We start from the raw sequence: 22,021 nt of genomic DNA on the forward strand, positions 1-22,021 counted from the left end.
CGACATGGATACAGACGCCGACACAGACCAGGACATCAGGACCAGGGCTACCTACGGGATGAAGATAGGTAAGTATCAGTATGTAAGGGCTTTGGACAGGGCCGGCTCTACCATTAGGCAGCTTTAGGCAGGCGGTAGACTCTGGGGGGGGGGGCGCCACCAAGCCTATCAAAAATTAAGGATGTCTATGAGGATCCTTGTACTTAATGCAGGTGGCATTAAGTACCTCCACACTTTCCCTTGAGGCATACTTACCTACTTTGCTGCCCCCCCTCATTGTACTCTGTTGTGGGTGGCAAAGGGGGCCTCAAGGGAAAGCGAGGACTTGCCCACCTTCCCAAGGTAAGGCTGGGAGGACCACCAAATTTGGAAGCCTCCCTGAAGTTTGTCAGGTATGCCTTAAGGGGTTGGAAAGTGGGTATTGGTGGCAATATGCGGGAGAGGGGGGGGTGCAGTAAGTTGATATTTTGCCTAGGGTGCTGTGCAGCCTTACACCGGCCCTGGCTTTGGATGTATTAAAGTTTTATTTTAAATGTGTGTCAGTGTGTGTGTTTATTTTACTATTTTTCATACTGTGGAACTACAAGTGCCAGTGGGCCCTTTAATGCCCTGCAGACTGGGACTTGTGGTTCTCCAAGTCCCAGCTTGCGGGGGAGGCTTGCTGGGACTCATAGTTCACCAGTATTAAACAATAGTTTATTCTTTTTTTTTACACAAAGATCAGCCCGGTGACCACAGCCCAGGGTCACCGGGGACAGCACCAGGCTTCAGCCTGGTCAGGTAAGTCCTGGAGGGGGGGGGGTCCCCACTCCTCCAGGGCCCCTGGCCAGGCTGACCGGTCAGGGGGTTAATGCTTTGGCCGGGGGGACTTGTATAAAAAGTCTCCCCCCGGCTGTGGCATTACCCTGCTGGCTGGTTTGGCCTGGGGCTGGTTCTTAAAATACGGGGGAACCCTAGTCATTTTGTCCCCCGTATTTTGGGAACCAGCCCCGGACCTTGAGCCTGGGGCTGGTTGTTAAAAATCGGGGAACCCCTATTTGTCGGGTTCCCTGCTTTTTAATCACCGGCCCCGACTCCTTCAGCCTGGTACTGGTTACAGCCGTGGGGGGGACCCCACGCTGTTTTTTTTTTTCATTTATTTATTTTTTTACCATTTTTTGTTAACACCTTGCAGCCTGCACAGATCTGACTGATCCGTACAGGCTGCATGAAACATTCGTATTAGCGGCCGTTTATATGTGGCGCTAATACGAGTAGTTACACCATCGGAGGGTTACAAAGCCGTATATGACTGCTTTGTAAATGACCCTCCGGAACACGACTTTGCATACGGCTGAAACAGTCGTATGCAGTCGTAGGAAGAATTCAAATACGAATTTACGTATTTGCATTCTTAGTAAATTCCCCCCAACATGTGCAGAGAGAGTTAGATTTGGGTAGGGGGTGTTGAAACTGAAATCTAAATTGCAGTGTAAAAATAATGTAGCTGGTATTTTATCTGCACAAAAACATAATAACTCCCCCAAATTTAACTCTCTCTGCACCTGTTACATCTGCCCCACCTGCAGTGCACATGGTTTTGCCCATTTTGAGAACAAATTTGTACTGCGATCAGATCTGAATAAGGGCCATAGTTGTACAACACTATATAATAAGACCACATACATGACAGCGGGTGATTGACACAGGAAACCATTGCTATGTTTATCAATGGACTGGTCGGGAAGCTGAAATCTTAGGGGGACATACTGTATGTCGATAGGCAAAAGGTCGATACTGGAAAAATGTTGACACAAGCAAAAGGTTAACATGGGGAGCGTTGACGCGTGAAATGGTCAACATGAGTTTTTCCCTTTTTTTGGTGTCAATGTTCACACCAGCAGTTACTGTAGTGCGTCACCTTGTATGGCTCCCTTCACTCGTGGTGCTTCGGCCTCGGTGACTTGATCCGCTGCCACTGTGCTCAGCACATTTTACCGTTCCCAATCGGAGTCCGCGTGGACGTTAAGGTATAAAGAGGTTGAAACAATAAAAGGAAAAAAAATGTGAAAAACTCACGTAACCTTTTGCTTGTGTCAACCAAATGTTCGTGTACTCGTCAAAATGGGCCCGACTGCCTTTAAAGTCCGTTCTGCCAAGATGCCGCTTCAATGCTGTCGGGATAGACAGCATTGAACAGGTGCCCGCTGCTATTCCCCCAGTCGGAATTAGTGGCAGAAATTTGAATAACCCCCCCTTAGACCCTATGGGCTGAACTCTGACATTGTCTTAAAGGGGCAATCACTTACAAAGCAAAACCATGCCTTGTAAGTGATTGCCCCTTTAAAATAAAACGTCCGAGTGCAGTCAGGATCCTCCACGTCCTCCAAACTCGGGCGTCATTAAAACCAGCCCTATGAATGAATGAGTCGTTATCATAAACAGAGAACTCGCCATACATGATACAGCTGTCGGGAAAATACACTATGGTAATGTCAGCTGTAGATCAGTGACCTCTACAGTGGCATAACAATAGCCCCGCAATGTCCGCCCCCTTACAGCAGACACGTTAATAACAGTCTGCTGTTAGAGGCAGCCATTTTGTGAAGGTCATTTTTCATTAGTAACCAGGAGGAGTGCTGGGACCGCAGACAAGTAGATGTGCGGGTCCCGGCCACATATCCGGGGGGTGGCAAGTGGAGGGGTAAAGCAGGGCCGGGAGGGGGAGGGGAGGCTGTCTGTCGAAATTCCAGTGTGTGTGTGTGTGTGCTGATGTTGTAGTTAGACTAGGCACTGGACAGTGAAGCGGGCAGTACAGTGTGTGTCCTCATTGGAAGGAATGCCGTATATACAGTATATTCCTGTTAGAATGGGTGATTGGCTCACAAAGGGGGTGATTCAGCTTGGCTCGGCCAATCAGATATTCGATCCGGGCACTGATGATGCTGCACATGCGTTTAGGTGAAAATAGGCATGTGCAGGGCGGCTGTGCGAACACCTTTGGAAACTCTCACAGTCACCAAGGCATTCACGCAGAAGGGGGCGAGCAGTAAGCAGGCAGGGGGCTGGCACATGGGGACATCCAGCGTTTCCTGGGACTGCACACAAAAATAGTGGGTAATCCCAGAAAAACGCTGGGTGTCCCCATGCAAACGCAGTAGTCGGTGACATTACTTGATGTCAGTGCCCACCCTCTGTTCAGCCATCTCCAGCCCAGATGAAGATCAGATCAGACTGCAAGCGGGCAAAAAATCATTAGATGGTCAACAATGGACACAATCATTGGCATGCAAATGTGGCCATTCACTCTGTGATGGGGGACAGGCATTCCCTGGTCCGGCGTACATCGTTTCCGCGTACGGTAAGCAGCGAATTTACACTGCTTAATGAGCCAACCTGAATCACCCCCATGTATTATTATAGCAATCTTATCTTTGCATCCTCTTGTATTTGTTTGTCATGTTTGTGTCTAATGCTGTCTGACTCCTGTGTTGTGTAGTTTATCACCTAACTTTGGGGCCACTGGACAATATCGGTAACAATATCGTTCAGTCTGTATGCGCTATATCGTTCGTCTATTGTGTAAGGGGCGTAACACTGAGCTGTAAATAAGGCGCGACTGTGAAAATATAGAACCAGCGCAGGCTTGCAGCGTTGTGACTTGTTCATGCTCCTTTCTTAGTACATAGTGAGAACCTCAAATGCCCTTTGGTAATTACCCGGTTCTTGCACTCACTGAGTTGGTTGTTAGGACCATACGTGTGCTAATTGCTCATCCGCTTGATCCCTGCGCCAGTTGTCAGAGCCGCACACTCCCTCCGGGAGTTGTCAGGACCCCGAGCACCCGTTGTTAATTATGAGGACTTATTACAGCATTTGGGGATTTGATGATGAGGCTGATCCTTAATTCATTCCATCGTTAATTCCTACTGTGAGCGGGCAAATTTCAAACACCGACTTAATGAGCATTTTGTCTTAATGTACGTCGGACAGGGCTGAGGCGGAATTCCCCTGGCGCTCCCTATAACGCTGTAATCAACAAAACCACTATTTACTGCAATGTTTTCTACCGAGATGACGGGAATAATGCTCGGAAATGTCGGAAAGTGTCATTGCAAGGAATTCGGAAAAGGCTTCACATAAACTCTTCAACCTCAAAATGCAAAGGGTAACCGGGGTAATCGGGGTAACCGGGATAACCCGGGGTAATCAGGTTAACCGGGGTAACCGGGGTAATCAGGTTAACCGGGGTAATTGGGGGTAATTGGGGGAATCATGGTAATCGGGAACATACAGTAATAACCCAGAATTGTCTGTACAGTGTGCGCCCTTGCAGCAATTGGTGGTGGCCCCACAAGCACAAGGAGGTAGAACTATGCAAAGATTTTAGTGTTGTCTCCACGGATTCCAACATTGAATCCTATAACAGCAAAGACGCCATATTGTGGACCAGCCCCAACAGCAATCAAAGGGCCTGATTCAGACCTTTGTGCTAGTCCGCATATATTTGCTGCCTAGCAAACCGGTAGAGGCACCCTGGAAAATGCACCCCACCCGCCGAGCGTTTCCCTGCATGTGCATCCGAGTGGATGTGTCACGCACCCTTCAATGTTTTTTCTCCCGCACGTAATGAAAAGTCGGCCTGGACTGATGGACTGACTTTCATTACAATGCTGTCCTCCGAATTTACCACCCGGCTCAAGCAAGTGTCAACTACAGCAGTTAAACAGGGATCCACTCCAGGTTTTGGTTGCAGCTCAGGAATCTACTCTGCCAAGCTGATGAGTTGCACCTGTGAGCTGCCATTAACAATGGGTTCTGTAGACCAGCACAAGGCTCCTGATGGTGGACAAGATGCCCAGGCAATATGTTGGCGGTAGGGGCCATTGGATGCTGTTCCAGCTTGTGAGATGTTTGTGAACTGTGCTGCTGATTACATGTATGCTGCTTTGCTGTATCCGTGTGAGTAACCTGATTGTTGCGTATAAATAAGAAGCTGTTGTACTTGTACCAGGTCCATGTGATCCTTGTCACAATATGTATACATGGGGCGGCCGAGCACCTCGTGTGCGCACCCCCTTTGCGGCTGGAAAATGGCGATTCTATCTCCAGGAGCAGCTCTAATGAGAGCTGTTCCATCTGTATGTATATATCTCTCTATATATCTATATAGATATATATAGATATATATATTAGGTGATTCATCGTGCCCTACGGGCGCTCTTCACACCATCGTGAGGGGCTGCGGCCCCTTAACCTGTGAACGCATTTATTGCGCGGGTGAGGGTTGGGTGCAAGGCGGCTATGGGTGGGGGAAGGTGGTTAGGGGTTTGTGTGGATGGGGTGGCGGGTGCGGGGATACTGTGGGTGGTGTAGGTGGGGTATGAAGCACTATTATGTATTGTACCCCACTGTGCTCTGCTTCCCTTCCATGCACTTATGGCCGAGCGGGGAGCGGCGTCGCCTGTCACTTGCTTCTGGCCACTCAGACATTGTCACAGGCAGCATGCAACAGGTGCCGGCTCCAGGCCCTCTCATGGGTGGATAGATGTGGATAGACGGAGCCAAGAGATGGCGGGGAATGCTGCTGGGGGAGCGCGGTGGATAGTGGGGATACAACTGGGGGATCAAGGGGGGAGCTGGGGATACACCTACTCTAGCTCGTACATTACAGGCAGCAGAAGAGGAGGCACAGAGCAGGGGGAGGCTGCACTGCTCAGTATTGGGCATCACTTGGGATAATGCTCAGCCCTCTTCATAGCTGTTGCTGCTGCTGTATACCAGGGGACAGTGCTGCTGCTGAGCTTCCTCTTTCACATGCACAGTCCATAGGCAAGCTGCATCCAGCCAATCAGAGGCACAGCAAGCTGGGAGTTATAGTCTCTAGCAGCATGGTGGTGGGGAATGATTTGTAGTACAGAACTACACACTGATCCCAGCAGCCGGCTGTCCCTCACCTGTGTCAGCTCCTCTCCTCCAGCATGTTCCCTGTCATCTATTCTCTGTTTGATTATCACATGGGCTGTGACGTGTAGCATGTATGTAGTTACTGTAGATACAGCTGTGTGTGTGTGTGTGTGTGTGTGTGTGTGTGTGTGTGTGTGTGTGTGTGTGTGATCATCACATGGGTATCTCCTTCATCTCTTGCTATTTGATAGGCTACTCAGTCTGTCACTCTATAACTCCGCCCATGACTCTGCCCAGCGTTATACACACACTCACAGAGTGAAAGATCTGGGCAAATATAAGAGATACACCCCTCCCAACATTGCTGATCTGTAAATCGTGACCTGCCGCACTGAAGGGCTAAGGGGAGAGTGAATGGTGCCTTAGGCAAATGGGCGTGGCCTAGTGCTGGGACACCATTTTCGTGGGGCATGCCCAGCACTCTCCTAGTAACTGGGCAGCCCCTGGCCCCCTCCGTCCCTGCACAGAAGAGATGCCATGCGCCTGCTCACAGCAACTCTTCAGCCATCTCCACTGCACCAGCAGTGATCTCACCAACTGCCCGCGTTACACTGCCACCCAGGGGAGGGCCAGCGGGACAGTCTCCTAATATAACAGGACTGTCCCACTGTAATTGGGACAGTTGGGAGGTATGATATATATATATATGTATATATACACAGACACGCACACTGTATATATACTGTACACTCCTTCATATCTGCAGTTTGCTTTGCTGATGGGACGTTGCATCTCCACCTGCAGCAGACTGGGAGTGACTGCGTGCCCTGTTGGGTGGAAGTGTAGACATACCTGGAATACGTTGGACTTTGTGTCACCCGCACTCACCTGCGCCCGTTTCCAGAGCCTGCACTGTGCTATATGGCAGCAGATTCGCTCCGCAGACGGACGGACACTCAATGCCGCTTGTGCTAGTGTGGATGTTCTTAGCTGTACTTTGATATAGGAGCTTGTATGTTAGGTCTGACCATAGGCCCCAGTGATTGGCAACAGCTGCATAAAGAGAATATGAGCTCTGTGACTGAATAGACCCCCCCCCCCCCCCCACTGTCTATAACCATCAGCAGCTGCTGAGCCTGACGCGTGTTACCGGCATCAGTTGGATCTGGGAGATGGAAGCAGAATCCTCTGTTCTCATCCATTGCTGGCTATTGTCCTGAGCAAACACCTCCCATGGCCGGATGAGTCAGACCCTGCAGATATTACTCATGTGCTGGAACACATCTCCTGTTGTCCCCTCTACGCTCTCTCCTGCAGCCGGCGTCCTACTGCTGTGTGACAATGGAGACGGCTTCACCAGCAGATGATCCGCACTCTGGGGTAGATGAAGGAAGCAGTGATAAGGGAGGAGAAGTGATGAAGGGCCTGGTACCGGCCAATCAGCTCCTGACTGTTAACTTACAAGCTGGGTTTAAAAAGGGACAGTTAGGAGCTGATTGGCTGGTGATAAAGTACCAGGCACTTTATCACTTCTCCTCCGTTATCACTGCTTCCTACATCTACCCCTCAGGCTGGTAATAGGGATTGTGTAGGAACAGGACAGACAGACAGACGTGGGACAGACAGACAGACGTGGGGCAGACAGACGTGGGGCAGACAGACGTGGGGCAGACAGACGTGGGACAGACAGACAGACATGGGAAAGACAGACAGACGTGGGACAGACAGACGTGGGACAGACAGACAGACGTGAGACAGACAGACGTGAGACAGACAGGCGTGAGACAGACAGGCGTGGGACAGACAGACGTGGGACAGACAGACGTGGGACAGATAGACATACAGACGTGGGACAGACAGACATACAGACGTGGGACAGACAGACGTGGGACAGACAGACAATCAGACGTGGGACAGACAGAAATGGGACAGACTGACAGACGTGGGACAGACAGACGTGGGACAGACAGACAAACAGACGTGGGACAGACAGACGTGGGACAGACAAACAGATGTGGGGCAGACAGACAGACGTGGGACAGACAGACAGACAGATGTGGGACAGACAGACGTGAGACAGACAGGCGTGGGACAGACAGGCGTGGGACAGACAGGCGTGGGACAGACAGACGTGGGACAGACAGACAGACGTTGGACAGACAGACGTGGGACAGATAGACAAACAGACGTGGGACAGACAGACATACAGACGTGGGACAGACAGACAGACGTGGGACAGACAGACAATCAGACGTGGGACAGACAGACGTAGGACAGACAGACGTGGGACAGACAGACAGACGTGGGACAGACAGACAAACAGACGTGGGACAGACAAACAGATGTAGGGCAGACGGACAGACGTGGGACAGACAGACAGACGTGGGACAGACAGACGTGGGACAGACAGACGTGGGACAGACAGACGTGGGACAGACAGACAGACGTGGGACAGACAGACAGACGTGGGACAGACAGACGTGAGACAGACAGGCGGCTCACTTCTGCTCTTAATATACAAGGCCGGTGGAACAATGGGGCAGATTGGGACTACAGATCCAGGCCTACACATAGGAATAGGCCCCATCACCATGACAGCACTGTATGAGGACGACCATTAATCATAGGTAAAGTTGTGTATCTCGTTCTCTCCTGTCACATACAGTATTTAGGGATACATTGGGGGTAGAAGTAGTGTAGGACGGGAGTATTCTGCTATGGAACTACACATCCCAGCATGCCCTGACACAGGATTAGCATGCCCTAATAGGGGAAGCGGGTGAAGGTCTACATTCAATAGCGTGACTCCAAAAGGTCAACATGCAATTGTCGACATTGAAAAAATGTTGACGCAAGTCATAACAACCGAATACACAGGGTCCCAATGCCTCAGTGCGGTTTAGATTTGTCTCTCACGTCTTGGGTCCTGGGATGATCCTGACTATGGATCAATATGTACTATTCAACAGTCAATAAGTCGACATGTACTAGGTTGACTAAGTCAACTTTACCGAACACCTGGACTACAATGGGGAACGATCAGGTGTGCCTAGCATTGCGGTAGCGGAGCAAGGCACCGGGCCCGAAACGACTTATGTGAGGGTATGCACTACAATAATTGGGGGTCTATGTCAACAGGCGTGGACACTGAATCTTAAACCATGAAAAAACCACGTCGACCCATCATGTGTCAACCTTTTCCATAGCAACCTTTTGCTAGTGTCAACCTTTTTACTCTGTTCACCTATTGCATGTCGACCTTTTTTCTGTGTCGACCTAGTGCACGTTCATTGTTGACTGTCTACCTAGACAGAGTAGACCTTTCAATCCACGCCCCCTAATAGCAAAAATGTGTCAGGGTGTGCTGATATGTGTACATGGCTCTGGCCACACCCACACTGCACTGGCCACACCCCAAATGACATTGTCACACCCACCGTGCAGTGGCCACACCCACACTGACCACACCCACACAACTCCGGTCACACTTTCTTGCAATAGGCCCTTCATTTTTGTGTGGCCCTTACTCCAGCACTGCTATAGCTTTCCACCTCCCACCGTGGTCAGATTTGTAGGAGCTGCCATCTTGTCCCACAATGCACTTCTCTGTAAAACCAGGTGACATTACCATCTCTGCCTCCTGTACAGGACCACGTCATACATCACAGAGAAAACATTGTGTATATACAGCTGACGTGTCGGTATCAATGCTTTTATAAGCAAATAAAATTCACAGCATACATTTGCATTTATATAGAAAGAAGATGAATTTTCTGAGCATCTCGGATAATGTCGGCCTAGGCGGTGAAGTACCAGCCATTGTGTACAGTGCACAACAAATCCATCCAGGGAAGGCATGATAGATGTCGTAGTGTCATGGCGGAATAGTGGTGGTTGTTGGGTCACATGGGAACTGCAACCGGTGTCGGCCATCTTGTGCTGGCGGTCTCCAGGGAAGACCAGGATCAGGATTTTAGGGTGTTTCTGTAAGCCAAAGTGGTGGATCTCTCCAACTGCTTCTCCAGGAGGAGATCTAGATCCTGTGAGGCCTTGTCCAGCTTGTCGGCCAGGTGGAAGGTTGTCTGGAGCAGATGGTCCATCATCAGGAAGTTCTTTCGCAGCCTGAAGAAGAAAAATCAGAGGTTACTTCATAAAATAGGCTTTTCGGTTCCTGCATGCCCAGCACAGCCAGGAAGGCGCAGGTGAACCCCCCCTAAATAATCAGGTATTACATCATGGTTCTGGCCACAGGATTTAATATTATTTTGCCCCTTTTTAAATGCCACTAGCGCTGAGGTAATACCGTGGTATATCAGGGCTTCAGTCGTGCCAAATAGCCGCTATCGGGATTCTTTGTCGCCCAAACTGTGCTTCTAATGTACCAGAATCTGCATCCGCAAGCTACACACCTACATGGCTAGATCCCACCGATCAGCGCCATGCGCAATATTTCCTCTTCCACCACTTTGTACACGTGCAAAACCAATCTCTATGCAGTTAATGTCACAGCTCGGCGTCTCCAGCCTTTCTAAGACACTCCCCCCCCACACACACACACACATGGTCACAGTTCCCAAATACTGGGCACCTCTCAGCCACTAAATCCTTGCTGTGTACGCTAAGGCTATCAAGTCCCACATGCGCAGAAGCAACACATTGTGAATCAGGCCCAATGAAGCATGATCCACAATGACCCAGATTATCTATGGACCTCTGTGAGGGGACACAGCCTCTGAGGAAATAAAGGGTTACTCTCCCTCCCGCAGGAATGAGAGGGGAGCGGAGTTCTTCCTCATCACCTGAGATAATGGCCTCTCGTCTTGCAGCCATTACAGCGCCATTAGCCCTCTCCTGTATCCTGCGTCTCTCTGAATTGATTGCATTATATTTTGAACTTTTCAGTATTTCCATTTTCCACACTGTTACGGCTGTTCTTGTCGGGTCTCATTAATCATCCTGCCAGTGAGGCAGCCTGGTGATCTGCCTCCACTGTTCTCTCTGACTATCCAGACAATGACAGGGTTTGATCAGGCTAATTATGGAACTTTAGTCCAGCGGCGGCTCCAGGGGGTGGGGTGCAGCACAGTACAATGTTCACATAGCAAAGCCACGCCAACTGACAGTGAGTCCTGGGCGGTGATGTTGGGGGCTCCGCTGCAGCCCGACCTCTGCAGCCGTCACCATGCCATATAGGCAGAGCCCAGCAGATGGCTGCAGATCAAGACTAGGGCTGACCATTGGCAGTTTTTACCTATGGGTAAATAGCCCCCCCCCCCCCCCCCCAGGTAAAATCCGCCACTGTGCTCAATAAAGTGAAGCCAGATGCAATCTGTGAGGAGTTCCCTCCGTCCAGAAAGGTGGTCTGAGGAAGCCGCCGATCTAAAGGCGGAGAAACGCGTAAAAGGACTTATCTACACAGTTGCCAACCACACTGCCGCCCTGCTCGCTGTCCCGTGGAAGAAACCTGAAGGGCTGCACAACTTCGGCAAGGAAACAGCAGCCAGGACACTGCGGTTTCAGACAAGCATTGCAGCTGGGAGATTGGCGGTTAGAGCTCCTATGAGCTCAGACACTAAATCCTTTTATTCACTTACCGACTGAATACTAAATGTAGAAGCATGCACTTTACTAACACCTGAGCCAAACTAAGCAGTGAGAGAGCTAACTGACTGTTTACTTTCTATCGCAGATTGTTCTGTATACTAACAACGGATTCACAGTAACAATAAAAATCTGGACTTATTAAATCATTATACATATATTAAATATATTAAATCATAATACAGCTGTTTTCTTGCTATGCTATATTAACTAATTTGCTTGTGCAATACCTCTTAAACAGTTGGATACTGATAGAGTGATATTATATTCTTATTAATTTATTGTTTATTACCGGCCGGTGATTTGTTGAAATTTATTGTTATTAGTAAAAAATGTTGAATATTATCCATCCGAATCAGCGCTGTCTTTAATTTCTCTCTGATTTTTGGTATATTTCAAGGGGTGGAGTATTCCCTTGCTAAGGACAGCAGCAGATTCAGGAGAGTGTTTAGAATAGATTTGCGCTCTGTCACCCTTCTTTTTCTTGCTGCTGAAGCTGCCCACAGAACCTGGGGCCAGAGCATGCGCATTACCGTGGCCGATACCGATACTGTGCATGTGCCGGTCCTGGGACCACAGTGCGGGCCAGCAGTGGCGGCAGTGGATGGGGGGGGGGGGGGCGGCATCACTGCCACTAGCAGCATCCCCCTACACTAAGGTAGGAGCCGCCGCTGGCATTCTCTGTCTGACCAATATACCTGAAAAGCAAAATGTAAGTCAAATTTGCAGATCAGAGACGGAAGCTGAATTAGCCCCTACAGGCTTCCATCTTATGTAATGTATTTTATACATATTTGTGTTCTTGTATTCTGGTTGTGGCTGTCTTAGCATCATTACTGTAGTGGTACATTAATCTAACAAAATCTATCTATCTATCTATCTCTATCTATCTATCTACAGTACCTTTAGAATATAAGCTCTCAGGAGAAGGGCCCTTTCTTATATATATCTCTGCTAGTAAAAAATACCTTGGGTGAAATTTAATAGGATGAGAGATTCAGAAAGTGAGAGATTTTTTTAAAGCGGCAATCATTTACACTGCAGAACCAGTGTGATTTTGCAGTGTAAATGATTGCCGCTTCAAAAAAACTGGTCATTTCTTACCAAATCTCTCACTTTCCGAATCTCTCATCCTATCCCCCCCCCCCCACAGAGAAGCCTTGACGATGGCTTGGGGGCAAACCATGTCTTTTTTACTTAGTATTATCCCCTCCCTCATGCACCTGAGTGGTATTACTAAACTAATTGAGCAATTTATCACTATCCATATACAGTATATCTGCTACCCTGATATTTGCTTCAGTGTCCTGTCCCCTGAAATCGATCTATCTATAGGTGCGTACACACGTACCGATTTTTCAGATCTATCTGGTGAGAACAAAAACCTGGAAATGTTTAGGACCAAATGACAATCAAAAAATTGTTCCCAAACACTTGAAACAGACAGTGATCAGTCAGGCAAAGTGTTTAAATCATTCTGATATAACAAATTTATCAAAGCATAGATTTTTTTCTGTATTTCTGGATTTGGGTGGAAATTTTTGATTGTCATATTCTCACATACATTTCCAGGTTTTTGTTCCCACCAGATAGATTGGACAGAAAATCTGTACGTGTGTACGCACCTTATCTCATATCTATCTATCTATCTCATATCTATCTATCTATCTATCTATCGATCGATCTATCTTATATACCTATCTCTTACCTAGCTCATATTTATATTTCTCATATCCATCTGTCTCTTATCTATCTATCTATCTATCTATCTATCTATCTATCTATCTCATATACCCATCTCATATCTAGCTATCTGTCTGATTATCTGTCTGTCTATCTGTCTATATCTATCTCATATGCCCATCTCATATCTAGCTATCCCTCGATCTCACGCCTGTAATATCACTACAAGTTATTGGTTATTCTCACTTCTTTTTCTCATCGGGAACGTCCGTGCCGTCATCCTCCATGCGGGTGTGCAGCTCCTGCATGACTTTGCTCAGGGTTCCGTAGAACTCTCTGTTGTCCTCCCTGATTCCCTTGTTGTGCTCCGAGATGACCTCCTGGTATCCCAGGTCCTGCACGTCGGCACTCACGCTGTAGCTCAGGCTGTGCAGCACCCGTCCGCTGTCCTGCAGCAGGCTCCGCAGGTACTGCGCATCCTCCTTCACACTGCGGGCACTGGTCTTCTGCGCGCAGGATTGCTGAGCCGGGGTGATGAACGTCAGCTGGCATTTCTGGGTGTCCTGGGGGTGATGCTGGGGCTCTTTCGGTTGGTCTTGCAGGGTGTTGATAATATATCCTGACCCTAAATCTGCCAAGGCTTCATCTCCGCTTTGGCCTGAGCTGAGTGATACAGCCAGCCACAACTCCAGCACCGCACGCAGAACCACGTACCGCCGCATCATGCTCTGCAAATCAAACATAGGGGCAAAGATTAATGTTAGTCGCGGGACACATGTTACCGCTGTGCATTTATCTTTTCTGCAGATGAAGCCAACTTTAGTGAAGCATTACACAGCAGCTGTCACAGATTCAGATGCTTCAATGAAATGACTCCATCTGCGCATTTGCTGTGTGACCTGTCACCGTATGTCATGCAGAACGCAGCGCACTGGTTGTGTCCTGTCTCGCTTACTGTAGATCTCGCCCAGCCTCCATCATGTAACCATTAATACAAAGTTAGCAAATATAATACCCCTTTCACACAGAAAATGAAATACCCGGGTGAAGCCGTTCCACCCGGGAATTTCATTAAATACACGGGTCCTTTTTCTGTGTGAAAGGGCACACCCGTGTCGTAAATCCCGTGTCTCCGATTTATGACCCATGTTGACCCTTTCACACAGAAGAAATACCCGTGTTATTCAGCAAATTACCGGGTAGAAATTTTCAACCCGGTAATTTGTTCTTCTGTGTGAAGGGGGGTCAGGCTGCTCCCGGCAAAGTGACACATCATTTGAAATGCCGTGTATTTGCCGGGATTTTCAGACTTTTCTGTCTGAAAGGGGTATGGTTGGAAGGAGGACACCCCCTTCTCACTGGAGCAGTGGGTATGCCCGCCCCCATTGGCGGGACTGCCCCCCCACCCTGAAGCAGCGGAGGGTCTGCCGACGCCGCTGATCCAGCGGGGGGCGGGCATACCTGCTGCTCCAGCGAGGGGGGGGTTCGTATAGACCCGCTGCTCTGGGGGAGGGCGGGCATACCCGCTGCTCCAGGGACGGGGGGGGGGGTTCGTATAGACCCGCTGCTCTGGGGGAGGGCGGGCATACCCGCTGCTCCGGGGGGCGCGATGAATCACCTTGTGTATTTATATCCTTCTGGAGATATGGCCGACAGAACTGATCTTCACCGGACGTCAGCCACCAGCCCAGTTCTCAGAGCAGGATGCTGCAAGTCTTGGTCAGCAGAGACTGACTTACATTTGCGCTCTCTGTAGAAATCATTCGATGGTCGGTGACCATCGAATGATTTTGGGCCCACGTGCTACAATGCAAATAGATGTTTATGCAAAACATCCATGCGCATTGTGGCGGTTACATTCGCTGGGCGTAACAATGCTCGCTAAGCGGTGAACTAGCACTGCTTAGCGAGCCAACCTGAATCGGGCCCTGTAGCGGCTTCTGATTGATGTCCCACCGCAGTGAGAGTCAGGCTCTTAGTAAATGACCCTCATTAGTATATGTCCCAGGTGCGGCCTAGTTACTGCAGCTGATCCCGGATACGTCCTGTAGACCTGCTCAGTGTGAGGGTCCGTGTTACTGCACAGGAATCATGAGCTCGTATGTATCTACCATTAGACATCAGTACGTTGTTATCTCACCGACACATGACCTCGTATTAGTGCCGGCTGGGGTCTGTCAGCTACTGCCGACATCTGAGTGCTCCTGAGGCAAGAGTTATATAAGATATCTAAAACCTGATAATATTTCTGCTGAAGGTGAGTGCATGGGATGCGGTCATTTGGTCTACAGCATGATGGTCGACAGTCATTAGGTCGACACCATTAGTCGACATGGGAAAAAGTCAACATGGTTCTAGGTTGAAAGGTCATTAGTTCGACAGGTCATTATTTCGACAGTGTCTAGGTCGACAGTGAAAAGGTTGACATGGGGTTTTTCACTGGTTTTTGAGCCGACATGTGCCGACAGGCGGTATTTCATGCCCCACCATCCACTAGGACGTGGTGGGAGAATAAAATAGTGTGTCCGAAGCATGGCGAGTGCAGCGAGCGCAGCAAGGGGATGCGGTGCACTTTAAACTGTGTCCATGTTGACTGTGTTGACATTCAGTAAAAAAAACAGTGAAAATCCCCATGTCGACCTTTTGACTATCGACCTAGACATTGTCAAACTAATGACCTGTCGAACTAACGACCTTTTGAACTAATGACCTTTCGTCCTAGAACCATGTCGACCTTTTCCCATGTCGACATTTTTCCATGTTGACCTAATGGTGTCGACCTAATGACTGTCGACCATCATGCTGTAGACCAAATGATCCCAACCATTACTGCACAGACTCCATGTTGCTACTTCTCTAGGACTGCTTCATTCCCTGTACCAAGATGGCAGCTAAGGTTACTACTGAGCATGTGCGGTGACATCTTGGGACTGTGAAAAGGGAGACTGTAGTCAACACTCAGCTGCAGTGAGATTTGCAATTGCCTGCTGTTCCCGCATCCTGCGTTATTATTCAGCACTTACATACGGTACACTCATTGGCTGGTTAGCTATATGACACCATGCTCCTCCCAACTCCGCTCAGTCTATCAGGGGATATAACAGTGAGTACGGCTGTAACTGCTTTATTATCAATGAAATCCACTGGATAAGTAACTGGGTTGCCTGTAGTGGTAAGGCATCCGGTGGTGTGTAACCAATAAGAGGACAGTCTGTCGCTTGTGCCATCCACCACACTAATTTGATCCCTGGATAATGTCATGTGGCAGCTGAAATGCCGCAGAGAAGGGAGAATAAGATGAGTGCGGTGCCCAGTGTTGTCCTGTGGACCAGCACAGGAGCGTGAGCAGACTCCAGGAGTAATCACTACAGGGGCAGATATTTTGTTCATTAAAATAATAATAATAAATTGTCTTCTATCCGACCCCCAGGGATGAAGCTTTTGGTCTGAGTGTGAAGAGTCTTCTAAGGTTCAGAGAATGGAGTGATCCATACACAGAGCAGCACCCACCCGAGCTGCCCAGGATTCCAATACTCACCCAAGGGAATCATAATATATTATATAATGATAATTCCTCCCAAAGCAGGAAAGCCTTACTTGGATAACACTATCCATCAGTGGGAAGGACCCCTGGGGGCTGCCCAATCCCCCAAGCAATGTAATTGCTAATTTCATACATACAGTAGAAGGTGAAAGAAGACTGTCTGCCAAGCGGCGTTAGTGATATATCAAATATAATGACAGTATCTCTGACAGATTTTTCCTAGCAGAGGAAGGATGACCGGACACAGTGGGAGAAGGTTTTCTAGATGATGAGTGAACTCAACTGTAAAATAAGCTGGTATTGCTCTGTGCTGCTCTCAGATGCAACGGACCAATGTCATTATACAGGAAACAGAGTGAGAGACAACACTGGACCACTGGGATGGGGAGAGAGATGGAGTAATACTGAGATAGGGAGAGATGGACTGATACCGAGATGGGAAGAGAGATGGACTGATACCGAGATGGGATCATACTGTATTTTGTTAAATAATCATAAATAACAGCATCACAGTGTAATAATGGGTGTGGTACAACACACCGACAGTCGTGATTCCTACAGTTATTAGCCCGACATCGTAGTCCCAAATGCGAGGACTCAAACAGTAGGGGGCGCTTCACTTGCTACGCTGCAGGCACAGTGGCTCGCTATGCTTGCCACCTAATTTATTCTCCATCTACAGTATGGGGGTCGAGGACCCCCACGAGGGAGAATAGTCGCTGCCCTTCTGTAAGAGCTTTCAGTGTAATGACTGTCAGAATCCTGACTGCCGGTCAGTCATCCGGCACCCATAATAACAGCATCACAGTGTAATAACAGCGTCACAGCGTAATAACAGCGTCACAGTGTAATAACAGCGTCACAGCGTAATAACAGCGTCACAGTGTAATAACAGCGTCACAGTGTAATAACAGCGTCACAGCGTAATAACAGCGTCACAGTGTAATAACAGCGTCACAGCGTAATAACAGCGTCACAGTGTAATAACAGCATCACAGCGTAATAACAGCATCACAGCGTAATAACAGCATCACAGCGTAATTTCTGCACTGACAGATACTTAAATGCGCGGTTCGGAGCTAATGACAGCGCTGGGCACAGTTTTGCTCCGGATGCCTCTATGTATTACATTTATGTAAGATTATATGTCTCAGATTCATGTTATTCCAAAATACACGTGGAAATGTGCGCAGATTTTATTATTTATTTATTGACAGTTTCTTATATAGCGCACACATATTCCGCAGCGCTGTACAGAGAATATTTGAACATTCACATCAGTCCCTGCCCCAGTGGAGCTTACAATCTATGTTCCCTACCACATGCACACGCACACACAGACATTCTAGGGTTAATTTGTTGGGAGCCAATTAGCCTACCAGTATATTTTTGGATTGTGGGAGGAAACCGGAGTACCCGGAGGAAACCCACGCAAGTACGGGGAGAATATACAAACTCTGCACAGTTAGAGCCATGGTGGGAATCAAACTCATGACTTCATCGTGTGAGGCGGTAATGCTAACCATTACACCATCCGTACTGCCCATCGACAGATACTGTACATACATGAGTGGGCATCTTGGGGTCAGCTCTATGATAGAGGAAGAATAAGAGAGACACAGGGTGAGGATGGACACACCTGTAACACATCTCCCACTTATAGAGTCTCCCCGCAGCGACAAGAGTGCAGCGTGTACACACAATCTCCGGCATTCACAGAGGAAAAGCATCTGCTTTATGAGGACATAAGAGAGAGAGACGGGAAATAACACAAAGCACAGGAAGAAAAGATGTGATGGAAATGGAATATAATAAGGTTATACTGTAACTGCGTCAGTAGAACCGAGATTAGCTCTCCGGGAGCATGACGCAGGGCCGGGAACATTTACGTGACGACACAAAGGGCCTGACGCAGTGCTACACCTAGAATGATTGTCTATTGTACACCATACACCTACGTCTGCAGATACTTTATGTCATTCTCAACCGTGGGACTGTCATCGCCACCAACTCCGAAACTAGTGCCAGGTCTATAGGAGGCGGGTGCGGTATAGCTAAGTCGCCAGCCATTAGGATGCCAGCACAAGATCGACATGCAAAAGGTCGACACAAGCAAAAATGCAGACGTGGAAAAGGTTGGGGGGGGGGGGGGGTATTGTGGGATTTAACACCCATGTAAAGTACCCAGAGCTATTGAATTATTCCCTGCAGTAATCCCGTGGCTGACAAGAGGTGACCCAATGCTCCCCTGTTGAAGGCTTTACTCAGACCTGTTGGCTACGCTGCGTATACTTGCAGGCGCGTACAGCCAGTCAGTGATGAGCGGCTTCCCACATTTCCAAAAATCGCTTCCCGTTTCTACCCCCAAAAAATCGCATTCTATTACATTTCCGAATTAGTAAAAAAAAATTGGCGATTTTTAAACGCGCGATATGGTGCGATTCTGGAACCGTACTAGAAATCTCATCCTATCACATCCTGTCCTAGGAATCTAAAGGTGGCCAAACACACGCAGATTTATCTGCAGATCTGTCTGGTTGGAACAAAAACATGGTTATGGATGAGAGCAAATGACAGTTGACCATTTGCTTGGAAATGCTGGAAAACTGACAAACTGTCACTCATCCATAGCCATGTTTTTGTTCCAACCAGCCAGATCTGCAGATAAATCTTACTAGTGTATGGGCACCTTTAAACGACAGATTCTGCAGCTGTCCTCTCTAGCAGGTTTGAGACACCTCACCTACTGGAATCATCAGATGGAATAGAGAAAAATGCCAGTGAGGGCCCCATTATAACATGTCCCATGTGTACCACAGCTCTCTCTCCCCTTCTGTGTTCCACAAGGTGCCACCATGAGATCAGGAGGCCACAGCTGGTACTACAGATAACTAGCCGCCATTGTGACGGGGCTGGGGTATTCCTATGGTGCAGGGGAAGTTGTGTCACCTTCAGCCAGGATGATGAGCGCAGGAGCTTCTCTTCCCGGGGGAATCCAGGACATTTGGGTTCCACATCTCTATGGATCACTTAATGAAGCTGATAATGAGCAATCGCCTCATCGCTACAAACAACCGACTGACATTCTCTATGTAAAACTGACATTTAGCAGCCGCGCCTATCATGGCGCATCTTCTAGGTGTGACTGTTTCCCAGGGTTATTTAGGAAGGAGGATTAACCCTTTAATGTTATTTATTTGTGCCCTGGGCATTACATGGGGGTTTAACTACAAGGCAGCAAAAGTACAGTAGGCGTATCCCCCACTTTGGTGACTGTGAGGGGTAATCTTCTAAAGAGGGCAAGCGGTGGTGGTGTATCCGATATCATCCAATCAGTTTCCAGCTATAGTTTATTTGGTGCCGTCTATAAAATGGTAGGTAGAATCTGAATGGTTTGAGGCAACATGCAGATCTAGGCATTAGGGGGTTATTCTGATTCACTCGGAAAGGCACAATCGCTCTCTCATGGACAAAACCATGTGCACTGCAGGTGGGGCAGATGTAACATGTGCAGAGAGAGTTAGATTTGGGTGGGGTTTGTACTTCAAACTGATATCTATATTGCAGTGGAAAAATAAAGCAGTCAGTATTTACCCTGCACAGAAACAAAATAACTCACCCAAATCTAACTCTCTCTGCACATGTTACATCTGCCCCACCTGCAGTGCACATGGTTTTGTCCATTAGGGAGGGATTGTGCATTTCCGAGTGAATCAGAATAACCCCCCTGTGTGGCTCAGGTAGGTTCCAGTCTGCGCATCTCAATGTAAGTTCCCATTTAGATTCAGGTGGAACACACCCCACCCAAATCTAGCTCTCTGTGCTCATGTTGCATCTGCCCCACCTACAGCGCAGCATGGATTTGCCATTGCAGTTCGTTGAAGGTGGGATGTTGCCATTAGCAACCATGTTTCTAGCTATTACCTTCTAGGCGGTGCTAAATAAAAAAGAAGTAGATTCTGATTAGTTGTTATAGGCAACATCCCAACGTCAGTAGTGTCTAGTGGCGGTTTTTACCTATGGGCTGCAGGACTACAGCCCCCCCCCCCAGGTAAAATCCGCCACTGTAGTGAAGCCAGATGCAGTCTGTGACACTGTACTGGCTTCACTGTGACTGGCAGTGACTTCCTATTGGAAGTCCGACCTGCCAGTCACCCAAGGCAGTCCCATTGGGAGCACTAGTCACAGCAGCCCATAGAACCAGGGGCAGGCAGGGCCGCCGACAGGGGGTGCCAGGGGTACAACTGTCCTGGGCCCCAGCCTCTGGAGGGGTCCGGGCAGCTGCCCACAGTGGCACGGCACCACCCCCGCAACCGCACAAATGCCCCCACCCGGCGCCGACGGACAGGCTCGCACAATACACAGTGCAGCCTGCATAGCACTGAGCCTAGGATACAGAGGGACTCGGCGCTCTGCAGACTGCACTGTGCAGTGAGTGCTCCGAGCCCCGAGTCTCGGGAGAAGATGCTTCTGTGCCGCCGACACCACCGCTGGTAAGTAATTGGGAGGGGGGGGTGCCGTCGTGCACGAGGTGGGGGGGGGGGTGCCGTTGGGGGCCCGGGCTGAAGGTCAGTCCCAGGCCCCAACATTACTAGTGGAGGCCCTGGGGGCAGGCGCATGCACCGGTCCCAGTGCCTGACATCTGTATTGTACAGGCGCAGGGACCGGGATTTAACTTCTGTGGGCTGCCGCCGATGCAGCCCATAGAAGGTAGGGGCCAGCGCATGTGTAGTACAGAAATCGATACACATGCGGCAGTGCCTGTCATCATCCAAGTGCCAGGACTGCCCGGGAACATCGGCTCTGGAGATCACTATACATACGTGTATGGGCGCTCAGCAATTGCCAGTATGCGGGAGGGTTGTGCACCTTTCCAGGGGGGCCGGGAGGGGGACCCGATTTTCGGGAACCTCCCAGCAATTTTGGGAGTGTAGGCAACCCTGATGTTATGAAGGTCAGACACCTGGCATGTCAAACCACATGCGGTAAAGCGTAAAGCACTCTGGGATGTCTCAGCCGGTGTAACCTTGTTCAGTGGCAAACGCAGGATTTTCAGAAGGGGGTTTCCAGAGGGGCGGAGCAAAGCACGGAGATGGACACTTAGGTGACCCAGTATATACCGGGTCAGTTAAAGTATTATAGATAGACCAAATGTATATAAATAATAATAATAATAATAATAATAATAATAATAAAATATATATATATATATATACATACATACATACATACATACATACAGGGGCGTCAACAGCAGTGTAGACCCCTGGGCATAGCAATGTATTGGGGCCCCTACCAATCCTCCAG

The 22,021-nt window shown here is 48.8% G+C and overlaps 1 protein-coding gene across 1 annotated transcript in view; it reads right to left on the bottom strand.

Annotated features, from left to right (window-relative positions):
• Nucleotides 1-9,584: 9,584 nt before the first annotated feature.
• Nucleotides 9,585-22,021, bottom strand: part of LOC146064885 (uncharacterized) — a 125,625-nt gene continuing 113,188 nt past the window's right edge. The window contains exons 2-3 of the mRNA XM_083178842.1: nucleotides 13,417-13,898; nucleotides 9,585-10,008 (exon numbers count right to left, since the gene is read on the bottom strand). Of these exons, the coding sequence (XP_083034968.1) occupies nucleotides 9,852-10,008; nucleotides 13,417-13,898 (639 nt within the window). The 3' untranslated portion in view covers nucleotides 9,585-9,851. The remainder of the gene's footprint in view (nucleotides 10,009-13,416; nucleotides 13,899-22,021) is intronic.

This window comes from Crinia signifera, chromosome 3, assembly GCF_055691185.1.
Source record: "Crinia signifera chromosome 3, ASM5569118v1, whole genome shotgun sequence".
Classification (NCBI taxonomy): domain Eukaryota; kingdom Metazoa; phylum Chordata; class Amphibia; order Anura; family Myobatrachidae; genus Crinia; species Crinia signifera.